The sequence below is a fragment of the Rhea americana genome, unplaced genomic scaffold (assembly GCF_003343005.1).
Source record: "Rhea americana isolate MKP2758 unplaced genomic scaffold, rheAme1 scaffold_168, whole genome shotgun sequence".
NCBI lineage: Eukaryota > Metazoa > Chordata > Aves > Rheiformes > Rheidae > Rhea > Rhea americana.
The window spans coordinates 762,798-786,349 of record NW_028185794.1 but is presented as its reverse complement, the minus strand read 5'-3'; the positions used below and the strand labels follow the sequence as shown (position 1 = coordinate 786,349).

General features: G+C 50.9%; 3 protein-coding genes across 6 annotated transcripts in view; 1 reads left to right on the top strand and 2 right to left on the bottom strand.

Moving 5' to 3' along the window:
- Positions 1-1,687, top strand: part of SNX22 (sorting nexin 22) — a 3,608-nt gene extending 1,921 nt beyond the window's left edge. The window contains exons 2-5 of the mRNA XM_085300754.1: positions 22-116; positions 485-517; positions 692-765; positions 1,041-1,687. Of these exons, the coding sequence (XP_085156880.1) occupies positions 22-116; positions 485-517; positions 692-765; positions 1,041-1,150 (312 nt within the window). The 3' untranslated portion in view covers positions 1,151-1,687. The remainder of the gene's footprint in view (positions 1-21; positions 117-484; positions 518-691; positions 766-1,040) is intronic.
- Positions 1,688-2,081: 394 nt separating this feature from the next.
- PPIB (peptidylprolyl isomerase B) lies at positions 2,082-4,630 on the bottom strand. The gene is made up of 5 exons (XM_085300707.1): positions 4,325-4,630; positions 3,580-3,693; positions 3,379-3,472; positions 2,691-2,875; positions 2,082-2,512 (listed from the first exon to the last, which is right to left on the bottom strand). Exons 1-5 carry the CDS (start codon positions 4,478-4,480, stop codon positions 2,390-2,392), a joined length of 672 nt encoding a protein of 223 aa, XP_085156833.1. The 5' UTR covers positions 4,481-4,630; the 3' UTR covers positions 2,082-2,389.
- A 3,112-nt stretch (positions 4,631-7,742) lies between these two features.
- The window catches only part of CSNK1G1 (casein kinase 1 gamma 1), a 126,594-nt gene continuing 110,784 nt past the window's right edge, over positions 7,743-23,552 (bottom strand). For all 4 annotated transcript variants that reach the window (XM_085300703.1, XM_085300704.1, XM_085300702.1 and 1 more), the window contains 3 exons: positions 20,772-20,879; positions 16,817-16,923; positions 7,743-11,165 (listed from right to left, as the gene is read on the bottom strand). In XM_085300703.1, the coding sequence (XP_085156829.1) occupies positions 11,111-11,165; positions 16,817-16,923; positions 20,772-20,879 (270 nt within the window). In that variant the 3' untranslated portion in view covers positions 7,743-11,110. The remainder of the gene's footprint in view (positions 11,166-16,816; positions 16,924-20,771; positions 20,880-23,552) is intronic.

Sequence of the window (23,552 nt, the reverse complement as noted above, 5' to 3'; positions counted from 1 at the left end):
CATGCTGTGTGCTTCCTTCAGGGTGTCCTGTACCACAACGCGGAGCTCCCCCYGGAGGTGCTGGACTTCCTGAAGGTGCGGCATTTCCAGCCGGACCCCAGGGCCGGCAGCCTGGCGTGAGTACGCAGGAGCTGCAGCCCTGGCAGCTCCCACAGCACCTGTTCCCCCCCCCCCGCCACGCGGTGCGCGGGGGAGGCCGCATGGCCGCGAGCGCCCTGCTCCCTCTCCCGGCACGGTGTAAAGAAGTGCCCCGAGCCTGGCCAAGGCACGGGAGGGGACGACGGGGRATGTTACCCGGAGCTCAGCTCTCAGCTGGGGCGCGGGCAACGTGCCTGCTCCGGCCGACCTCTTCCGGCGGCCTCTGCGTGCCGTGCCATGGGCACACGGCGAAGCGAGGATGTCTGCCGTTGCTCGTGGTGGTGCCCAGGCTGAGGGCAGCAGCTCTTCTAATGCCAAGCTGCTGACTTGCTCTGCTTCCCTGCAGCTCCTCCAGCCGCTTTGCCGCGGAGGCGAGCAGGTAGGTTGCCGCTGGGGGCCGGGTCGAGGGGCTGCCGTGCAGCGGTGGGGCTGGGGACCCATGGCTGAGCGTGCCCTCGGCTGGGACGGCCAGGAGTCCTGCTGTGAGGAATTGGAGGGGTTTCGTGGGACGAGGGGACCTTCCCCGCTGCTCACCTCTCTCTTACTGCTGCAGGCCTGGCTGCCTGCCTTCCCAGCGGCCTGTGATGAGTTTCTGCCGAGACCCCTATGTACGGCCACCATCCACAGGTAAGGAGCRGTGGCCCGTGACCTGCAGCAACATGGTCGCATGTAGCTGGGCAGCACGGGCATGGTGAGTTTGCTACCCGAGTCTTGCTCCAGCTTCGCTTTCTGCATGTTCCCAGGAGCCAGAGCGCTGCGGGGCCCAGTGCTCTGGGGACAGTTCTCTGTTCCCCACAGAGGTTTTGTCTAGCCAAAGCCCCAAGCCAAGCAGTGTTGCCGCAAGAAGTCTGCTCACTTCAACTTGTTCTGCTTGCACTCACCCCTTTCCTTTTGCTTTGCAGATCTGCTTCCTGATACGGTCCTGAGCGGCGTGCTGCAGGGGCTCTACGTCCCGGAGAGCTGCTCCTCTCGCAAGGCAGTGCCGCGGGGCCTCGGCCAGCCGGGCTCCTGAGCGCACGCACGCAGCACCCGCCGCCTCCCCGCCGCCACTAAGGGTAGGCTGGCTCCGCGAGGGGCCCTCCCYGCTCACCGGGTGGGTGTCCTGGACCTCGGGGGAGGGATGTAGTGGTGCGGCCTGGCTCCACATCTCGCTCTAGAGACACTGTTCATGTAAAGCACGTGTGATGCAGCCGCAGTGGCCGGCCAGGCCTGCTAGGAAGGCTCACAGCAGYGAAACCCTCTAGGACAGGGAGCTAGAAAGCAAGAGGGGCTGCTCTCAGACAGGAAAATTGAGGGTGGAAGAAGCCAAATGGTACAGCAGGAGCCACAGCTGCTCTCCAGACTAGAGCTGGCTTGTATCTGCTCTAACCATGGCAATTCAAGCCCTCGAGTGCCTTAGTTTTAAGTGCAGGAGTTCTGCCTTCTGCACTCTTGTTTTGGGTTTGCGGGAGGAGCCTTTGGACTCTGAACTGTACTGGGAAAACCCCTCAGTGTCTGGGTTTCTGGCATTTGGGAGACTGTGCAATAAATCACTCAGGCTTGATTGGCAGCTGATTGCTGTGCTCTGTAGTGCTACAAAAGCAAATTTGAGGTCGGCTGCAGCTCTGCTCTCAGTTTAATGAAACATGAAAGAAGGGGGAAGAGGGCTGGCTGCAGCAAGGTGATCTCATGGGAAAGTTACTGCGTGTCTCAAACACAGCTAGGAGCATGTAGCAGTCTCCCCTCCACCTCCCATCTGCCCCTCTCCTCCTGGTCTCCAAAGGTCCCCTGCCCCAGGGGTGCTTGGGGGAATTAGCATGACCAGGGTCTCCAAAGAGCTCCCACAGGTGCCCTGCCAGGCCTTGAGCAGCTCAACTGAGGGATCCACAAGCAGGGTTGCTGCTGGATGGACGCTAGGCTCAGGCAAGCTCCAGTCCCCAGAAAGCAGGATAGAGACAACTCTCTAAAAAACACATTGGTCACATTTATTGGTGCATGTGCTTCTTACAAAAGTGATGGGAAGAGGAGCCAGCACCCTGTCCTGCCCGCTGGCCAGCTGGAATGCGGTAAGGGTGAAGGAGGAGGCCTGGGCAGTGGAGGCGGGCACGTGGGGCACAGCGGCTCAGCTGCTGCTCACCTGCCCAGGGCTGACGCCAGGAAGGCAGGGAAATGCACRGGAGGAGGAGAGCAGGGCAGCCCTAGGCCCGCAGCCCTTTGCGGCTGGGCCCCCGCAGCGCAGGGCCCTGCCGTTTCACTGAGCCAGGGAGGTGGTTTATTCTTTGGCGATGGCGAATGGCTTCTCCACCTCTATGGTGCCACAGTCAGCGATGGTGACATCCTTCAGGGGCTTGTCTCGGCTGTCTGTCTTAGTGTTCTCCACCTTCCTCACGACGTCCTGGGGAAAGCACATGTATGAGACTAGGGCAGTGCTGGCTGTTGCGCCGGCCATCTAGGCAGAGCCAGCTCAGAGCAGGGTCCCATCCTCCAAAGCGCTTTGTTCCCAGCTAACCTGCTCATGCAACATCTGATTTGGTGCTGTGCCACCCTGACAAATGATTAACCCCCCCCCTTACCATGCCTTCCAGCACTTTGCCAAACACCACGTGCTTGCCGTCCAGCCATGGCGTCTTCACTGTGGTGATGAAGAACTGGGAACCGTTGGTGTCCTTGCCAGCATTGGCCATGCTCACCCAGCCAGGGCCGTAGTGTTTCAGCTTGAAGTTCTCATCAGGGAAGCGGTCCCCGTAGATACTCTTACCTAAGGTGGGGGGGAAAGGTTGTGCTGCACTGATGGAAGTCGGGATAAGAGAGGAGAGCAATGGTTGGCAGCAGCAGGGCAGGCAGCTCTGTTCACAGGCCAAGTGGGGTGTGTTGGTGTATCTAGGGGCAGATTTGCCCCTTTGCTAATGTTTGCTAAGCTCTGGTAGAAGGCTTGTGTTCCTGGCAGCCAGGATACCCAGCAGAGGCAGGAGCTGCTGCGAAGCAGAGCTTTCCCAGYGGGAGGCAAGGAGTACAGCGCTCCAGCTCCCACTCCTCCTGGGGCAGGGGCATGGCTACTTGGGCCCAAGCTACAGCACACTCAACAGCAGCTGAGCCTTGCTCTGTCCATCCCTCCCCAACACRGAGGTCTCTACAAGCCACTGTGGCATCATGCTCTAACTCCACACTGGCCTCAYAGCGGAGCCTGGACAGCAGGTTAGGAATGTGGCCCATCTCAAGGGAGCAGCCGGACAACCCCCAGGCTGGTGCAGGCCARATTACCTCCAGTGCCGTCTCCACGGGTGAAGTCTCCTCCCTGAATCATGAAGTCCTTGATCACACGGTGGAACTTGCTGCCCTTGAACCCAAACCCTTTCTGGAGGTCAGAGGGGGGAGAGAAATGAGTGAGACAAAGAGACAGGCTGGGGAAGAGCCCCTCGGGGGAGGGGCTGAGGCAAGGCCAGCCATTTGGTGGCACCTCACCTCTCCAGTGGCCAGTGCGATAAAGTTGTCCACTGTCTTGGGCACAGTCTTGCCAAAGAGCCCAATGACCACACGGCCTACATCTTCTTCACCGATGCGCAGACTGAAGAACACCTTGGAGGGGTTAAAAGGGTGTCAACAAAGTTGCCTTGCCCCCTCCCCCCCCCGCTGGACCTCCCCTGGGCCAACCAAACCCACCCTGGCCTGGCCTAGCTGCACCTCATCTACCCACCCACCCATCCCAGCCAGTCTGGTCTGGACCCAGTCTAACCCATGAAGTCCACCGGGCACATCAACCCCAATCCGGCCTACCCCGGTTCAGCCTGGCCTACCCCGGTTCAGCCCAGCCTACCCAACTGGGCCCATCCTGACCCAACGTGGGCTAACCAGGCCTGATACAGTCTACTCAACCTCATCCATCCCGACTACACTGACCTGAGCCTACCAAATCAGGCCCTGCCCCAACCAGGCCTACTCCCACAGGCRCACCTGGGCACATCCTGACTCGGCCTGGATGATCTCGGCCCAGACTATCCAGTCAGGCCTACCCCAGCCAGCCGAACCAGGTCATCTTGGTCCGGCCCAGCCTGGCCTACCTTGGGCGGGCTCAGCCCATCCAGCCAGGCCCAGCCCAGCCAGCCCCATCCTAGGCCACCCTGCCGCGGCCTGGCCTACCCGGGCCCGGCCCCGCTGCCCCTGGCCCGCCCGGCTCGGGCCACCGCGGCCCCGGGGTCCCGCAGCCGACCTTGGCCGTGACCTTGGGGCCCTTCTTCCGCTCGTCGGCCCGCGAGGCGGCGGGCAGCAGCAGCAGGAGCGCCGCGCCCAGCACCGCCGCCGCCACCAGCACCTTCATCCTCCGCCGCTCGCAGCCCGGCCACAGCGCCCGCCGCGCTGCCTGCATCCGGCCCCGCCCGCCGGCCCCCCGGGCCGGCCCCGCGCCCCTCCCCTGCCGCGCAGTGGTACACTCCGGGACGCGCTCCGCTCGCCGCCCGCTCCGGCCGCCCGGGCAAAACCAACGAGCGCGCCGAGGGGAGAGGGAGCGGGCGGTGCCTTCCGGCCGGCCGGGGTGCTGCGATCCGCCGAGGGGCGGCGCTAGCGTAAGCCGCGGTGCGGCTGCCACGTTGCCCCTCACTCCGCGACTCCGGGCGCAGCCAATTAGGAGCGGGCACGGGGCGCGGTGGCCCGGGCGGCGCCGCCCATTGGGCCCCCGCGGAGGAGGGGCGGGGACAAATTCTCGTGGTGCCCCGCGCGTGCGCTGCTGGCGGGGCGCTGAGGGACCGAAGCCGGCACGAGGGTGGGGRGCGGAGTCGTAGGGTTCGCACGGACCAATCGGCGGGGGACAGGGCTCGCGCCGCCGCGGGGCCGTTGGGACCGTTGGGACGGTTCGTGCCGCCGCGGGGCCACTGAGGAAGCTCGCGCCGCCGCGGAGCCGTTGGCGCCGCCGCCCCGTCCACTTGAGCCCCGTAGCCGTGAAGCCGGAGGAGCCCGCCCAGGTGAGCCAGACAAGGGGTGTGGGACGGACCCGCCTCGCCGGGCGGGATCGCAGAGGAAACGGCGGCGAGCAGCTGGGTCCGCAAGTCCTGTCCCGATGCCGGCAAGGCGCAGCCGCCCAGCTGTGCAGCCATCGCCCCGCCCGCAAGAAACACACAGCCACACGGGGTAGAAAGGAGTCCACAGTTGAGGTTTATGTTTTTTACAGTTAAAAAAAATGGCAATAAACATCCCCTCCTGCACGTACAAAGGGAAGAATTAAATAGACAAAATAAATTACAGCTCGTCACCGTTTCCACCGGCATTCGGCCCTTGGCAGTACCCCTAGCGGATAGGGGTGCAGGGCTGTTGGGTACAGTCCCCCGGTGTCCGAGGCCGTTCTCTGCACAGCTGTGGGGCTGCTCGAGGCCCAGCACTGAGGAGGGCAGGGTCCTCCTGCCCTGGCACGGACAGGGAAGCAACCCCCTGCTGCAAAGATCAACTGTTTTCCTGAGACGCTCCCCAAAAGGATAAAACAAATTACCTTTTAAAGCTTTGCCCTGCCTCTCTATGGCTTCTGGTTTCACCTGTCATTTGTCTAGGGGAAAGAAATGCTGCAAACAACCCCCTAAAGCAGTGAAAGGTAGGTGGGTGCCCCAGTGCTGGGGGACAGAGAGGTGAGTTGTTTGGACTTGCCCTATCTCCCCCTCCTAACACTTCAATACTCAGTGAAGATGCTAAAGCCCCTCAGTTCTTGCCCAGGAAGGATTTAGGGCATGATGAAGAGCAGGTGAGACTGTATGATAAAGCTAAAGAAAGGTGTGTGGAAAGGAGAAAGATCTTCATCAGAGAGGCTGAAGTTGCTCTAAAAAACAGATTTCGTACACAGAAGTGTTTGCAGTTTATTTCAGGTGCTGGTGTCCAGCTTAGCACAATTGTTTGCAAATACTGGATTTAGTTGAATACGTGGGAAGTACATTTTTTTAATGTTTACTCAAATAGACCTGGGTCAGTGTTAATCACCTACCATACAATTCAACAAAGCTTGAGAAAGCAAGTATGTTCAGATGGTTCCTCACATCACACTAGAAATCTACAGTCACTCAAAGTGTCCAAGCAAAACTCCTAGGGTATGGCACAGCTGGACACCTGAAAAGTGTAAGTCCTGCACAGGAGGACACTTGCTTCTAAGTCACTTATTCTAACCCTATATTAGATGCCTGCTGTCCTCCTCCCAAAGAGAGGAAGGTAGTACTCTCATTGGAATTCAAGACTCAAGTGGGCTGTGAAAACACAGAGCCCTTCACAAATGCATCTTTTTTTTTTTCATTATTTCTTGCTCATGTCAGCAGGCCTCATGAGGCACACGATGGCTGCTGTGGCTCGATAGTGTCCTCGCACGTTCGTTCCTGCTGGGGTTTGTACACCTCTTTCTCCAAAAGTAATCAAGGGCATGCTTAGCTTATGCTTCCTAGCATATTCTCTATAGCCAAGTACCATCCCTGCAGGCTTAAGCATGCCCTAACTCAGTGGCATACTAGTACATTACCTGTTTGTTAATGTTACCAGATGAATTGCCTGGTAGAGATGAATGTTTCCAAGGGCCAGGGAAAGAAATGTTGAGATCTCTCTTCCTTCTCAGAGCACAACTGTCCCAAGAGTGTGCTTTTTGGGAACAAGACATTAAAGCTCATGCTAAAAACATTACATTTAAGGCTGTAAAACAAAAGAGAGGAAAGTGTCCCAACAAAGTGGACCCTGGCACAAAACAGTTTTCTAAAGAGTGAGAATCATCACTGACAGCATACTACAGGTGCTCTCCCAGTCTAGCGATAGTGAAAGCTGCTTTTCAAAGATGCTCAGTTTGGCTAATAGCTAGCATCTCCTTTCATGCTTTTCTTTGACTGCATTGAGAATAAATAAGCAGCATCTATTTGCACACTGGAAAACCTCATGATCCTGGGAGTCACTTCCTTCCAGCTATTCACATAGGTGACACAGGGCTTTTCCCTTCTCCACAATAGCCTGATAACTGGACAGATTCCTAGAGGAAGAAGGCACTCAAGGCAACAACGGTCTGGTACAGGTCATCATTGCCACCCTCCTCCACAGGCATGGCTATCAGCATTGCATCTGCTGATACTGCCCCAGGACTCTGCTGTGGACTAAGGTCAGCTGGAAGTGGTGCTGGATTCTCAGCTGTTTAAGCCCTTGTGTGGTGCCCTGGCGAGGAGACGGGCACATATAGCGCCTTTCCATTTGGGGGAAGACACACTTGATGCCTTGCCACTGAAGTGGCAGCTGTAGATGCTATTCCAGAGACACGGGGACCACTCGACATATGGCCAGCACATTTTTGGTTGGTTCACTTCCTCGTGTTCAAAGCAAAAAAAATGGCTTAGCCATTCTCTGTTACCCAGGATGCTTGAAGTGGGGCTGGGCAGACACAGGGAGAAGTGTTTGGGGTCATCATTCCTTAGTAAAGCTCTGGGGGGCTGAACTGTTCACGGCTTTAAAGCACAAAGTGTTCAAAAGCTCCCATACCATGCGCCATCCCCTCAAAGGAGGGTTCAGAGCTTACCGTTGGGGGGGTGGGGGTGGAGGGGAGGAGTTACCAAGAGAAGCAAAGGAAAAGAAAATATTCTATAGTAAGTATTTTCAGGAAAGGGTAATAAATACATCTATTCATGGAGAACAATGCAGCAGTGCAATGTTTTATTGAAAAAAAAATTCTCACTTGATACCTCAGAAGACTGCATCGCAACGTTGGTGGCTGACACCATGGGAGAACTGTATCTGGGACCTCAGCATAATGCTGAATGCTCCCTGACATCGGTGGTAGACAGCTGATCTGAAAGCCCCTCCCGCACTCCTGTGTGCAAGGGGCACAGGCATATCCCAGGTACTAAGTTAACTTCCAATAAGAACAGGAGAGCTTGCCCAGGTAGGTTTAATGCCCTACTTCCTGCCACAGAATGGTTGGCTCAGTCTGGCTTGTATCTCCTAGCCACCTCCAACTTCCCTGGGGTTAGCTTCCTCAAGCACAGGCCTTACTGTTTACCTGCCTTAGGAAAAAAAAAGAAAGCAACAACAAAAAACAACAAAATATTTTTGCCCTTTTAAAGAGTCCAACGTACGATTATAGTGCAAGAGGGCTTGGTACAAGTGAGCATTACCAGCATGCCGTGGGGGAACAGTCCTCCCCTACAAACACATCATCATAGGATTAAAAGAACATTGTTTCTCCAGAGATAAGCAGTAGTGGGTCGTTGTGAAATAGCTTTCAAATCAACCCACTTAAAAACAAGGTCAGGAAAGTTTCTAAACAATCAAATACATTCACTTTAAAAAAACATTTAAGAACAAAAACTGTTGAGATGGCCCCTTTTCTTCCCGCCCTCCCTCACCCTGCAAACACTTACATACGCTGCAACTACAAGCTGCCCCTTGACTGGAAGCAGCGAGGAATGACCAAACACGGCAGGAGATGCAGAAGGAATCGAGTTCTGGTGACAGGCACTTAGTGGGGCTTGGGAGGGCAGCAACAGAAGTGTGTGTCAGGGCCCAGCTCAATCTGCAGAACATGACTGCTCTCCCTGGGGAGCGCCTGTGCCCCCTTCCCCCCTGCAAGACGCCAAACCATGGTTTCCTACAGCTGAGAGGGGAACATCCGTGCCAGAGATCCTGGACATCCTGGGAGYCACCAGCAGTGGAGGAGTTCAAGAAGAGACTGGTGGAACACAGCTATGGTCCCTGTCCTCCCTTTGGTGGGAGAGCGAGAGAGGATAAAAAGCCCCAGCATTCACATGCAGGGGATGAACAGTCCCTTCCTGCCCCTGCCTATGATACACCTACAAGAAAGCATTTTGCAGGATGAGAACAGTGGGGGTACAAATCTTCTGGTGGGTGAGCAAGTGAAGAGCAAGCCAGCCTGCAGCTTAATTTTCTGCTGGGGAAAAGAGGAAGGTACAGCCAAGCCTCAGAGCTGTGCTCTGTCAGAATAAGGCATTGAGATAATTCAGAAGAGAATGGCTAAGGGACACCCGAGAGGGATCCTGGTATAGAAGTGAGGCTCCTCCACGCTGCCACCACTCCAGTGTTTGCTTGCTTTGACGAAGCACAAAGAGCAAGCAGAAGAGGTCCCTGCTCATGACGATCTCTTGCCCCCCCCCAAGCCTGTTCTTCCCAGCAAGGGGAACCAAACCTTCATTAAGTGCCACTAAATGAACTCCAAGCTACACAGAGATCATCATTTCTAAAACAGATAATGATGTGATCTAGTCTCTGCTTTCCTCCCTTCCTACTTTCTAGGGAATTCACGGACTGGAGTGAGCAAGCCCCAAGCTTCTGACAAATGAAGTCCCCTCACTCAAGTGAACAGTCCCAGCCTAGTCAGATGTCACATGTAGAAAGACAACGCATAAGGAACCTATTTACAGTGACACCCCTCCCCCTCCCTCCGCAAAAAGGAAGCTGCTTGAATTCGCCTGGAGCCCTGCCAGATCCATGATAACCCCAGAGCAGCCTTAGCCTCCTCAGGGTTTGGAAATGCTGCAGTAGGATGCCAGATTTTACACTTGCACAAAGTGCTCCAAGCCCTTTGCTAGCTATGGGTTTGGCTCAGAAGTGGTGCACAAGAACTGTGGCTTCCCCTCCAGGGTGGGACAGCGTCCCATGTGCCCCAGGCTAAGCATCCCATGTGCCCCAGGCCAGCAGAGCTCCAGGCCTGTGCTCACAGAGAGGATGTGAAGGCTATTCCAGTCAAACCTGTCTGACCATCTGGAGATTAAATCAGTATTAAGGCAGTGAATTATCCTCTCCCCTGCTGGGGAAGCTTTGCTCCTGCTAACATTTTCTTGCAGAAGGTGCGTATTCCTAACCACCCTACCAGAGGGATTTGAGAAGGCTGCCCAGTTGCCTAGCCACACACCAAGAAATGCCTATGATTTGGGAAACATCTGGTTTCCAGTTACTTTAATCCAGATCTACATCTTTAGCCAGTGCAAACTCCTCCAGCTCAGCAAAGCTGATRCCGCTCCCTCCTGCCAACACTAGGCTAGCCTCCAGGCTGGCTGGGCCAGGCACGGTGTAGGAAACCATGGTAGGGACATTCACTGGCAGCTAGAAAGGGTGATTGAAAATTCAAGTATGCTTTCCCCAGCGCATGACCCAAAACAGGCGTTGGGAACCCCAGACTGGCATGAGGGTTGTGTGGATGTTGCCAACATCCCCACTTGAGGGCGTTCTTTGCACCTCTCCGTATTCCCAGCTGAATGTCTGTCTGCGCTGGCATCACTTGTCCACGCAGAAATCCACAGATACAATGTGCATCTGTAATGCTAAAAATAATAAAAAGTGCAACGACGTCAGTTTCTTTAAAACAATCCACATTGCTCTGTTACCRTCAGAGGAGGGAGGTGTCAAGGAAGCCAGAAAACCTAACTGGAACAGTAGATTGCAAATTTCTCACAGCTTGCACGTTACAGTGTAACTGTTCCCAAGGAGCCTAAAAAAGGAACCTGTGTCTTAACTGCTGCAGCAGCAAGGCCTTTCTCCCACACAACTCTCTCGCCCAGACTGCATCCTCCTGCCCTCTCGAGAGCCAATCAAACCTATTGTATCTTTTTCTTTCTTTTTTTTCTTTTTTTAATTAAGGAGGGAGGAGGACAGAGGAGCAGAGAGCACAGGGGAGGGAGGGGAGTAAAGTGAGCAGGAACTAAGCACAGTCCTCAGGTTTGCATGAACGATGCCTTCGCCGTAAACAACGGGAAGGAGGGTCAGCCAGCCAGCCCCCCTCCCAGGGCGACCAAGACCTGAGCCAGCCACAGTCCTGGTCCCAAAAAGAGCTTCAGGCTTGGAGTGAACGAGGGAGACCATTCAGCAGATCCACCCCAGAGTGGTTTGTTTTGGAACTTTTTCTTCTCTTTTTGGTTTAAAATGTCACTTTTTTTCTCTTCCTCCTACGCCTCCTCCTCCCCCCTAAAGAGAAGCCCCTTCCAGTAAGACATGGCAGGAGCTGCAGGTGCAGGTGGTGTTCCTGCAAGGCCCCAGGAGGCACTGGTCACTTGTGACGCTGAGCCGTCTTCTTCCTTTTCCTCTTAAAGAAGCAGCAGCACCTGGAGCACAAAGAACAAGGCAAGTCAGCCCCRCGATGCACCCCGAGCATGCCCCTGCTGACCCAGCGTCCACAGTGGGCTTCCCTCCACTCAGAGTAACATGCAACAGCACCTCCGCATGCCTGGCACTAAGGCCTAAATAGACCTGCCACCCCACAGGGAGGTCTACAAGGTTGGCAGCTGCTTGTGGCTAGCTGGCACTCGCCTGGCCTGACAGATCAGAGAAGGCAAGTAGCTGAATCCTGATGGTTCCTGCTGCCCAAAGGCCACAGCAGCAGCAGGGCACAGCCCCGTGGGAGCCCCTGAGTGCCAGGAGCCAGGCTTTCTTCCTCTGGATGCTGAACTGGAACAGGAACACCAGGAGCTGCCTGGGAAAGCAGTAAAACAGCGATCCAGATACTTCGCTCCCTCTGTCCAAAGACCCGGAGCAAGCCCTGAGGAGCATTAGGACAGCAAGCCTTGCCTACCCTTCCCAGCTATGAGGCACATACTTAAGTGAACACTGTTCACTTAAGAGTCAGTCAGGCATATTTTGAAGAGTTCTTGGATCAGGGACCAGGTTTCTTTACTGAACCTTTCACAATAACCTTTGATAAATCATTCAGTGCAGGTAGGCGTAACTCCTGCTTCTTCCCATCAGGGAAGATGCGCATAATTCCGGAATTAGGGACGCAAAAGGATGGATAGTGGAGATTGAGGTGGTGAGAAAAACATCACAGCTGAACCTTCAACAGTGGTGGCTTCACTTGTGGTTTATACTGAAAGCAACTGTCCAAGCTTTCTATTCCTGTTGGCTTCCTACAAAATTATTTGGCCTTTAGGGCATATCTATATTTCTGTCCTCAGTCTCCTACAGTCAGGAATCCTCTGCACAGAGGAAATATCTTTGTTCTTTGCAAATTCTGCTCCTGAGCTACATGTCTTTCTCATTCTGCCATTAGAGCTGTCTCCAAAGAAGCCTGGGTGATGCTGAAAGAGCATTTTTTTCAGGCTGGTGGAAGGGACGAGTAGCTAAGTCACAAGAGCAGACGTGACTATCCAAAGTCCTTTTTTTTTTTTTTTTTTTTCCCAACAAGCATCTTTTACCAATAGCCAGACCAAAAGTGTTCAAAACTACTGTAACAACATCTCCAAGTTATTTTTTGAAAATAATTTTCAGCTGGATACACTCTGAAACATTGGCACAAAACTCCTGTCCTCAGAGCTAGAGGAACAGAGTTCTCATTCTCACTTGCATCCCGGAAGGTGCTTGTTCCCAAAGCCCAAGCCTGACTATGGGGTGTAAAAGTGATGGGTGATCAACAACACCATAGGAACAAAGCATGTCAGCACAAATCATTTGCTGGGGAGACTGAAATGCCCTAGAACACACAGAGAAAGAGCCAAGGCAACAGGAAGATGACCTCCCATCACATGTTCCTCTGTCCTGCAAGGACTAAAACCCAGGGGAAGTTTAATGTCCGTGATTTGCCTTTAGGTTCCTTCTAGGCACTCCTAAGAGGCCCAGTTTGGAGACAAGCTAAGAAAAATACAAAACCGCTTGCCCTAACAGGAGCATGGGCCTAGGGCAACCTGTCAGCTGTGATGACTCCATCATTGCTACCTAGTTTGACATTCGCAGCACACAGTCTAGAAGCTTTACTGTCACGTAACACAGGTTTCTGTGCATTACAGGCCAGCGACTACAGGCCCTGTCTCATCCCCCGGCTCCAGGACTAGTCTCGCACTTCAGGCCATCTGCCACCCTCTCTGGTTTTAACCTATCACAGAATTCCTTTCCCACAGCAGCCACCTGCCTTCATGACTTCGGTACTAACAAATAGGAGGCAATAATTATGGGGATTGATGACAGAAAGTGCATGAGTTATGATCTTACATGCATCTGATAAGGAAAGAACAGGGCTGAGCAGCACCCCTTTTCCTGGGCACTCTAAGGAGGGAACTGACTGACTTTTGGCTGGTCTTCCTTGTGACTATCTATCTATTTACACTGTTACTCAGAGGTCCAGGGAAGGGTTCAGGAAAGGAAGTCCTGGCAGTTCAGACAGGCAGAGGCAGAACACCAAAATAAAAGAATAAGGCAGGCTGACAATTACAGAACGTGATCTCTGTGCATGCAGACAATGCCSAAGAGAACAGCTCCAGACTACGACATACAGAGAAGCCAGAGATGCCAGAGGAGGAGGCAATGCCTACGGAGAGAGGGGCAGAGAAGGCTCGGTCTGTCATCGAACAAAGACATTCCTCAGCACACATGGGGCTTTTGAGCAAATCCAAGCTGCCTATGTTTCAGCTCGCCCTGCAGCAATTCCTACTCATCAGCACCCCAGAATGCCACCTGGACCTACAGACTCCTCACTTAAGTCTCATCTTGGCCCTCAGTCTACTCTGCAGCGTTGGGCAAGTTGCTTCTCCAGCTGCAGAAGGGGCAAGGCAGGGAGAGAATGCCTGAACAGGGCTCCTCGAGCCTGGGAGTACAGCTGTGACTTAGAAAGCATGGTAAATTCTACATATACCTGAGCTGGACTTGGAATAATGCTAATCCCAATCTCCCTGCCCTTCTGCAACCAACAGGGCTGGACAGGCTCTTACAGTGAAGCCAGTTCGCCTGTACTCTCAGCTGGCAGCTGCAGGTTCTTCAATCTATCATCTGGAAAGTGGCCATCTCCCACTACGCTCACTCCAAGCAGTGGCTTTGGCTGGGGATCTATCACTAACAAGGTCTACAACCACTTCCTTGTACTCTCTAATMACATAAGGCCTGGCCTGTGCCTCTTCATTGGAAAGCCTTCTAGGAAGTGATTGCCCTCCTCCTCTCAATAGCCACGTCGGAGTGCAGGCTCTTCCCTTCATAAACATCTGTGCGAGGAATTCCTGCAAGATGCTCGGCAAGCCTGGTCCCAACTCTGCCCAACTCCATTAGACATCATCTGCTCACGGACGTAACAGTTTGGGGGAGATTGCAAGCCAAATAGAAAATCCGTCTTTTGCATAGATCAGCTCAAAGATCAGCCTAATTACTTGGCCTAATGTGGCCTCTCAGACATAGCCCACACCCTCCCCGATATTGTGTGTGGATCTCAGCCTGGTCAAAAATCAGAACAGCCCTGGGTTGGCTTTTTGCGTTTGTGCCTTTTTATGGTTTGGTTGGTTTGATTTTGCCAACCCCAGTCTAGTCTGGTCCGCTCCCCCTTGCATGTGGACTGGAGAGAGGGACTCACCACAAGTTGAGCATTTTCAGGCAGCTACAGAGAGTGTAGAGAAAAAACACAGAAAGGAAGAAAGAGCAATTAGTTCACAGAGGTGGGATGAAAGCATGTCACTGCAGCCATGCAAACATGCAGTGCAGACTGGCAGACACACACCATGCCTGGCCACCCACCCACCTCCAGCACTCACACCACCTCTGCCCCTGCTACGTTGCTGCTGAGAATTGCCATGTTTTCCAGGGGCTTCAGGCCTCAGACAAATGTCCCACAATCTCCACAAGGGCACAGGCCCCATGAGGTACTTTTCTAGGGCTGGGAACAGAAAGGGGCTCCAGGCCATCAGAAGAGGATATTGCTCTATCTCCTGCAGCTCCAGAGGCAAAAGGGTCAGATTACAGATCTACGTATCCCCCCGGCTGCTGGGATCATCTCCAGCACACACCAAAGCGGAAGCATTTGCACATCTCTGCCTGCCAGGAGTGCCAGGGCAAGACCTCTTCAGTATTGCATCTCGTCTCAAACCATGAGCCATGAACTCCAGCTAGTTCGAGCTCTTTCTGGCCCATCTTACTGCAGAGCAGTTACTCAAGTCCAGATATTCTTTGCCCTCCTCACCTAACTGAGGGGTTTTATAATCCCAGATGCAAAGAAAGGTGAAGGCAGTCCCCCATGTGGCAAGAGGAACGAAGCGGACTACACTCGGGAATGACGACAGCCCCTGCCAGTGCAAAGCAGCCTGTGCTTAACTTCATAATAAACTGTTTTATCCTTCAAAACCAAATCTGAACCACCCAAACAGGGTCAGGAAAGGGACGGAACAATTCCACATATCCCTGGAGATGGCTTGGGCAGCACAACCCATGCTCCTTTTCATCTGTCTTGACATTTTCCTGTGCACGTGCCTGGGGTCTGGACCCAGGCCTCGCTGAACTAGGCGCTACAGAAACAGAACAAAGGTGATCCCATCTTAAAAGCGGACTCTTCCTTGCATGCGGTTGCCATATCAAGAACTGTTAAGGATGGTGATTTGCCCCAACCGTTCCAGGAGCAACTCCAAGCCACTTGCCCAGTAAGCCCCGCTTCAGTCATTCAGACCACAACAGAGCCTGCAACACCAAACCTGTGGCCTCTGCAAGCCACACTACCCATATTTAAAAGGAATATTGCCCACTCTGCAACCTGCACTTCAAGACCTCCTCATCTCTCCTGTACTTTAGGAGAAGCCTGTAGCAAAACCAAAGCTCACTCTTCAGGCTGGAAGGAGAACACATATTTATTGCTGTGAGAAGTCACTGCAAGGATCAAACCCTGGCCAGCTACCAGCAAATGAGATCAAGCAGAAGTGCTTCCCAAGGGACAGAGGAATAGACGGTGAAAGACATGTACCTTCAGGACTGCAGTAATAAGATGGGAGACCAGCACTGGCTCCAGCCTGATACACAGCTAGGGACTGTTTCCATCAACACACACTTTAACACGCCTGCCGTTTTTCCTTTTTACGCTCCCACAAGTCATTCCTAACACAAGTGCCCATAAAGGCTAAGGACAAGCCATGTGGAACAAGCAACCCCAATGCCATCAAGTCAAATTATAGCCAGACAGTGGGACAATGTCCTGGCACCACCCAGTCTAAAGGCAGCCCTTGGGCCTATTTTCCCCTCATATGGGGAAGTCAGTATTAACACTGTGCCCTGTTAGGGTCCAAGTATAGTTCAGAGGCAGCAAGAAGGTCCCATTTTGAGGATCATGCGAAAGGTGACATGATGGTGCCAGATGCAGTGCTTGCGCAAAGAAGGTCGACATGGTCAAGGTAGCAATTTTGTACATCAGTTCTCACTCTTCACTACAAGCTACAGAGGATAGGTACTGCTACACTGAGGTCAGCCCAAAGTGAGCATAGTGTTCACCACAAACAGGAAGGTTATTTCTGGTTTCTCCCTCATTCAGCTTCCTTGAGCTGGACCAAGAGAATTCACACAGAAAACTGTATGTTCCTGCACAAATTACTTTAGGTCCATTCTGGATATCAAGTCTCCACTTCTCCCAACCAGAAATAAAGTGTTAACTTTCAGACCAACAATTCCTTCACTGAGCTGTGCTCAAGCTACTCCTACACTCTCAGCACGAGAGTACAGTGCGTTCTCCTTTTGGAACAGGGGATGCTCACCRGGATTCCTGAAATCAGTCCACATTATTTTGGTATTTGTGCTACCACCTATTTTGCAATACATGCTCTGATTAAGAGTTACGTTCTTTGGCCATGACAAGTGTAAAAAGCAGCAGCAGCGCTGAAGGCACCATGCACAAAAGCAGCAATATGCAGGAAAAGGTCATGGGATACAAGCATCAAGTACTTCACCATGGGTAAATATCCCCACTCATTTCAAAGGAGGAGGATTAATCACCACACCAGTGGAAAGCCTATGTGTAAAGCAAACGTACTTAGCTTCCTCCACCACTTCCACTTCTGCCTGCGCTGTTATTGGTGCGTTGGAGTGCGCCCCCGTTGGGTCATCAACATTCAGCTCCCCGTTGGTCGAACTGACCACCTGAAACACAAATGAATGCCCTGTTAATGAAGCCCCCACCAGAGCACAGTTGCATGTGATACGTCTCCAGCTGTCTGGATGAGGGATATTGTAGCCATGGGAAGTCTGTGGAGCAACTTCTGTCTGCTCCCATCTCTCTACTCCTTCTTAGCAAGCTGTGGGATTCCTTGGATGCGTTTAAACCCTAAGCTTGTTTCCAGCAGTCAGTTGAATAGACTAGTCTGCTTTGCCCTAAGCAGAACAGCAGGTGAGGGACTTTGTGCTCCCTATTTTACTCTGGTGCTGTACCCAACACAGGTCTTCACAATGTGTTTAGGAGACTACCCCACAGTGTGCTTTTCTTTCRGTGCGATCTTAAGAGGAAAAATTAGTGTGAAGACTAATCGACAGCCTTATATATACACAAACTGTATTACACTGTTTTCTCCTGACACCTTTAGAGCAGTCCTTCTACAGATACTAGCTTCTAGGACCCACGTTTTAACAGCTGAAGCATCTAGCAAAGCACTGGCTGTAGAGAGCAGGAACACTTCTTGGGAAGGTCAAGTGAACACCTACTTATAGAGGCACCAAGAAATCTCTAGGACATGGGCCATAGCCWGTGAGGGACTTGGCCCTGTTGCTGCCACTAGTGGGGGAAGAACTCATTCCAGAAGCCTCAACACCTTGTTCCTTACTCAGCCAGTTCCTGGAATTACTTCTTTGCTTGAAGGTATTTATATGGTCTCTAATCTCCTTTTGCYTCACAGTTTATAATGTGGCTTACTTGAATGTTTTCATATAGTTACCCTCAGCTGCCAGGAGCCAGGGATACATTAGCCAGGAGAGCACGTAATGTTCTAGGTAATTCACAATCWCTCTGCTGCAAGTGGGACTGCAACAGTGACCAACATCCAGCCAGTATCAGACCAAAGTTCAGCCAGACCTTCCACACTCCATCTGGARGGTAGGACAGGCTTCTGCATATTGCTGTAAACACCTGCCGTTGCTCCTGAATCCGGAGCTGTAATGATGTGTGGTTCCACTCACACTCCACCTCTTTGCCTTTCTACAAGGTAAAAGGAGGTACCTCACATCCTGGAGTTCCAGTCTTCAGGAGAGTTAGCAGCTGAGGTTGTAACTCTGACAACTGARTCTGGGAAGCCCTATGGTCCGTGCACATTTCAGGAGTCGAGGTGCTACCAGGTATTTCCTGGTGGCTCAGCACGACCTAACCACCAGAGATGAAGGGAAGGAAGCCAGAGAAGCAGCAGATCTATAAGAATTCTCCTCACTATTAAGTGCCTCTATACATGTCTGCTTTGAAATTTTAAGTTCTACCAACAATTGCTGTTTCTGCGGAAATGAAGCCAGAACGTGTCCCATGCCCAGTTTCTGCCAAGATAGGTCAGAAATAAACTCAGACRTTCTTCGGAGCTTTCCTCTCTAGTGATTACCCCTTGGGTCCTCTTGACCCCCCCACCCCGCCAAACTCATTGCACTGTAGGTCTACGCAGGCTCTCAGGACTCCCACACTTCCCACACAGCTTTGCTGAACACTAGCAGTTAATTGTGCTATTCCCTGTGATCTTCCCACACTTTCAAAGCCTTTTGTAAAATGAAATTTAATAAGAAACAACTGAAGATTCTCTTCTCTTCTCTTCTCTTCTCTTCTCTTCTCTTCTCTTCTCTTCTCTTCTCTTCTCTTCTCTTCTCTTCTCTTCTCTTTTTTCTTTTCTTTCATTCTGCTACTTTATTCTGATATGGCAATTCAACAGTCGCCTTAAAGGAAACAGCCACGTAAAACTACTGACTTCCCAAAGGTGGGACATCTGCTGAGAAACCGTTTAAGCGTCCCTCATGCTGCAGTCAGAGAAGCCACGCACAGCAGAATATCTGCTGTTCCTGGCTGCAGATAAGCAGAATTTTAATGCTTATAGTAGCATATACCTGCTTAGAAACTGCTCAGAAAGGCAACCCTCACAATCAAATTCAGACTAGGATTGCCTTATTGCTGTAGCTATTCTGGCACAGCGCTGTTTGTGTGCAGACATGGCCTGTGCTCACTTTGCCTGATTAAACTATTCCCCTTATGTAAAACACCACCAGCGAAACCACTCATTCTGAAGCTACTGAAAGCTGAATTCTCTACTTTACTGTCTGCTCTTGTCTGAGATCAGAACTATATATACATCAGTTCTTCCTTATCTTTCAATTTCTCAGCCAGTTAGAAAATTATTTTTAAATGAAAAAAAAGTAACCTGGCTAATGAAACCCAAAAAATCATTAAAGCCAACCCATTATGAAGAATAATGCAAACCTTCAAACTAAGCTGCATTTCACCTATGCATTTCACCCCAAATCTTCAATGTTGGAAAGGTTCAGCTCTCGGGGCAGCTCCTCTACACGTGCACACACACAGCCTGCTGGCAAGAGGGGCACTTCCAGGGTAAACGGCACAACAGAGCAGAGTGTTTCCAGCCAGGAAAGGGAACCTTTAGCAGCATGGCTCTTACTCAAAATACCTCTCCTCTGTCACATCCTGCTTGGAATTAGACTCCTGCAGAAAAGGCTTCAAACGAGGACGTATATACAAGACAGTATTCAGCTTTTTCCAGGCATTTGGTTTCATGCTAGTGTAGTAGTCTCTTAAGACATATTCAGGTAGCACTTTTTCCTCAAGCTGTTGCCACTTACAATGAATGCACAATAAACTAGACTACAGCGAAAGGTGCGTATACTGCTCTGGAGAGCTCCACAAAACAAGACTGCCTGTCTTCTCTGTTCAGCTTTGTCCCACTCCAGGTATTAGTTCCCATTTCATTGGAGCCAGTTTTCAAAGTCATGCTAGGATTGTGTCTGACTCTAGAGCCAGCTCTCACAGGCAAACTCTTTGGCAGACCAAAAAGCTCACCTTGCCAGCAATGTTAGGCAGCTCTCATCTGCTTGAATAACTCTTGCACCTTCCCTCTGGTATTTCAAGCCATCTTACTCTGGCAGTAGTGCAAGAAACTCCTTTAGCGAGGCTGAATGACAGCCGGAGACAGGTATGTTTTCATAAATAAAAGCAGTCTCTTCAGGAATTTCAGAACTTATTTGTACTGGCACCTTTAATGCTGTCACTGTTGCTCATCCTCTGCTTCACCTTCTAGATGCAATCATCTAGCACTCACTGGTGATATCTAGCTTGCAAACTACCATGCCCCTACACTTGTGCTGGTGTGGTTCACACTGCCACTAGATGCAAAACTGAAATACAAATGCGCTAGGGTGCAAGAGAATGTGCTGTGACACTGTGCTGCAGCAATGCTTCAGCACCTCTCCCCTCCATCCTGAGAGGGGAGCTGCTGTATAGGCTATTTGCACCAGCCATGCACTGTGTCCTTCTCCAGTTTGACACCCCTACATTTCCATTAGGCAGGAGGCACTCAACCAGCAACTCACCTGTCAAGCCTGAACTGRAACAGCCGAACTATTTCTCTAATCTTTCTGGGTCTTGCATGCAACAGGCCCCATCTCAGTTGCCTCTTACTACTCAAGAGCATCCCTGGGGGTGGGGTGGGGTGCTTTATAGAGCAGATGGGCCGATACACACTACTTTCCTTGTTCGATTTGACAGCCAAACAAATCTGAGATCAAAATAGCTCTCATAGGAAAAGCTTTGCTGAAGAGGTAACAGCAACTACGTTACCAGTCACAGCTTGGGTTCCACAAAACTGTGGTTTGAGCATTAGCTACAGGATAGGGCCAAACTAGCCCATGAAACTGCCTTTCCAATCACTAACGTTGCAACTACAATTCAAGGAGACCTCTGGGGATTTTAAACAGATTCTTACATGAAAGCTGTACAAGTCAGAGGCAAAAGGTACCTGTACTGATCCTCCATGCCGATCTGCAGCCAAGTGAGATGTCAAGTACGAGGTATTCGTCTGCCGGTTTGGCTGGATCTCCCACTCTCCTCGGCGATCTGATGGTGCCTGCTCACAAATTCAGAAGTATGGGAGAAAGAGAAAAGAGGACACAAGGTGAGTCAGGTGAAGAAAGCAAAGCATGTTTGTTAGTGAGTTAGTTTTTTTGCAAAAAGCAAGGCATTTAAACATTTAGCTAGGGTAAAATTTTGCTTTACCAAGTGYACCTCGTACTTCACTTTAGTGGGTCTGCAGCAATCGCTGCAGGAGTAGATTTCTTCTCCTCTATCTGACAAATGGAGAGAAAACTCATCTATTCAGGAAGTTATTTCACTACATGGCTTCATTTCCACATTTTTGAGCAGAGAAACAAACATACTAACATGTTTAACCAGATCTGTCAGGTCACAAATCAGAGCTCTTGACACGGCAGCAGGACTGGATACACAATTTGACTTCCCCAAGATAGGTATTTTCAGCTTAAATTTGCAACATAAAACAAAGCCACATTTTATTTCACCAAAACCCACATTCATCTGTACAGTGCAGAAGGAAACCTCTACCACACCTACTTGACTGGAGTGAGGGTTGTTTTGTTTTTTTTTTYCCCTGGTTTTGTTTTGCTGCAAAAAAACACAGTAGATGAACTTGCTGTAATAGTTTCTTCTTCATCCAAAATAGATGCAAAATTTATGCAATGCAATTATTAGAACAATACATTGAATGCAAAACAAGTACGCTACACATGGGGAAAAAATCCCTGAATTTATCTGTACAAAATGTTCCTTTTGCGCTTTTCATGGAGTAATTCATTCAGCTAGGAAGCAAAGACCCTGAAACAGATTTTAGGAAAGCAGATACAAACTACATCTAACAACTTGTCACACTTCCCAGCTTTTTGCCAAAATTTATGTTCTTTCTGCCCAAAGCTAATGTACTTTTTTCTGAGATAYGAACTAGCTATAAAATACAAGGAAACACACTTCTGCTGAACTCTCTTTTAGAAATGAATTTTGCTTCTCAGCAAAGCGTCTTTAAGAACYGAATAGCGGAGAGAATACTCTGGTATTTGAGCCCCCAGTAATCAAAATGCCTCAAAGGTTTTGCAATACATTGAAGGATACCCAAGTAAAGAAGCGCGGGAGCATGACCACCAAAAGCAGCCACTGAGCAGTCATCAGCTCTTGCCCTTGACAAAGAACTGCATTTACTTTTGGCCATTTGACCATGAGATCTATGCATCTCAGCTCACTCAACCAAATCGCATGGTTTCCACTCACATTTTTTTCAGCGGGAGGAGGATGTGACCCAGGTTAACCTTTTGAGCTTGCACAGTCTCTGCTGGAACAGAAGGTACCCATCCAAGTATGTATCTGAAGCCAGGAGGCTGTTGACCTGACTTTTGAATCTTGGACAGTCTGAGAAACCTTCTCTTGTGGTCTCAGATATGTCAATCCCCACAATAAAGAGTAGGTTTTTCACATGCAATGCTTCCTGCTTCATGGAGGACCAAGATGGAGCTTTTTATAGATCACAGAGTCACGTTACACCTCAATGCCTCTTTCACTGCATAAAACCAGCAATTCTTAATTCAACAAATAGCTGGCAGAACTCACCTGGAATATGTATTGGTAGGTCTAAACCCAAGAGACTGAACTCTCTGATGTTTTAAGACTAAGAGATTTATCTTTCCTTTGAACTGATTTCAGGTTTGGAGTTACTAGTCACAGTGAGCCATACAGAAGGTCCCGATCAGTCYCAGCAGGGATGCTGCTCCCTGGCCTGTTGGCTGGCTGTAGAGATTCCGCTATGCCTCATATSACCATGCAGGTCGTCCCTGACATTCATCTGTACATCCCTACTCATTCATTCTCCTGCATCCTCTCTCCATGGGAAGAATTACGCACACTTGATCCGTTTTACCAGAAACTTCACCTTGCACTTGTTAAACTTCTTGTAGGTCACCCAGCATCAAGGAKATAACCCAAGCAGCATTCACCTTCCTAAGACCAATAAGTATCTCGGTGCAGCTAAACATAACTGGTAAGTCGAAGGAACACACCTGCTTCCTAAGAACGGGAAGCATGGACAAACAGGTAGGTCTGTGTTAGGCTAACAGGAGAGGATGTAGCAAAGCCTAAAGCAACTGGTGGGACACGCTCATTTGTGACATGTCAGCGTACAAAAGCTGTCTCCCACATATAAATGTGCTATATGGCACCGTGTAAAAGAATTTAAGCAAATGTTTCAAAGCTGAAGCACAAATTTGAAAGAAGAGAGGGCAGGGAAGCAGAATTGCCATAGCGCACACACCTGACAGGAGGGATGCTGAACAGAGACACCAATCATGGAACTGGCCAGCACAAAACAAGCTTTAATCCTGCCAGACAGCAGGAAACAAAAGGCTCGAGCAAGTAAACATCAAGTTATCAGCAGTAAGGTGGAATTAGCTAATCAAAGAGAGGAGCCCAGGTCCTGCCTTTCCACTGCACTGCTCTGTGTTACTCCCTGCAGCCATGGAGGATGAGCCCAAGCCYGGGCCAGGCCAAGAGAGAAGCTCCTGTGCTCAGTGTCACAGCCCAAACTGCACGTCAAAGACAGAGAGTGGCTATACACGAGAGAAGACTCTGGAAATCTTTGGATAAAGTTGTCTAACTAGTAAATTGTCACAGAACTGGAATAGGAGCATTTGCAAAAGGAAGCAGAATAAAAAAGAAGTCTGCTCACATTTATAAAGCATTC

Coding starts and splice junctions, on each gene's coding strand:
- PPIB (XM_085300707.1), bottom strand. CDS start 4,480: ATGCAGGCAGCGCGGCGGGCGCTGTGGCCGGGCTGCGAGCGGCGGAGG. Junction 3,473..3,579: donor TCGCACTGGCCACTGGAGAG/GTGAGGTGCCAC, acceptor TCTGACCTCCAG/AAAGGGTTTGGGTTCAAGGG. Junction 2,513..2,690: donor GCAAAGTGCTGGAAGGCATG/GTAAGGGGGGGG, acceptor TGCTTTCCCCAG/GACGTCGTGAGGAAGGTGGA.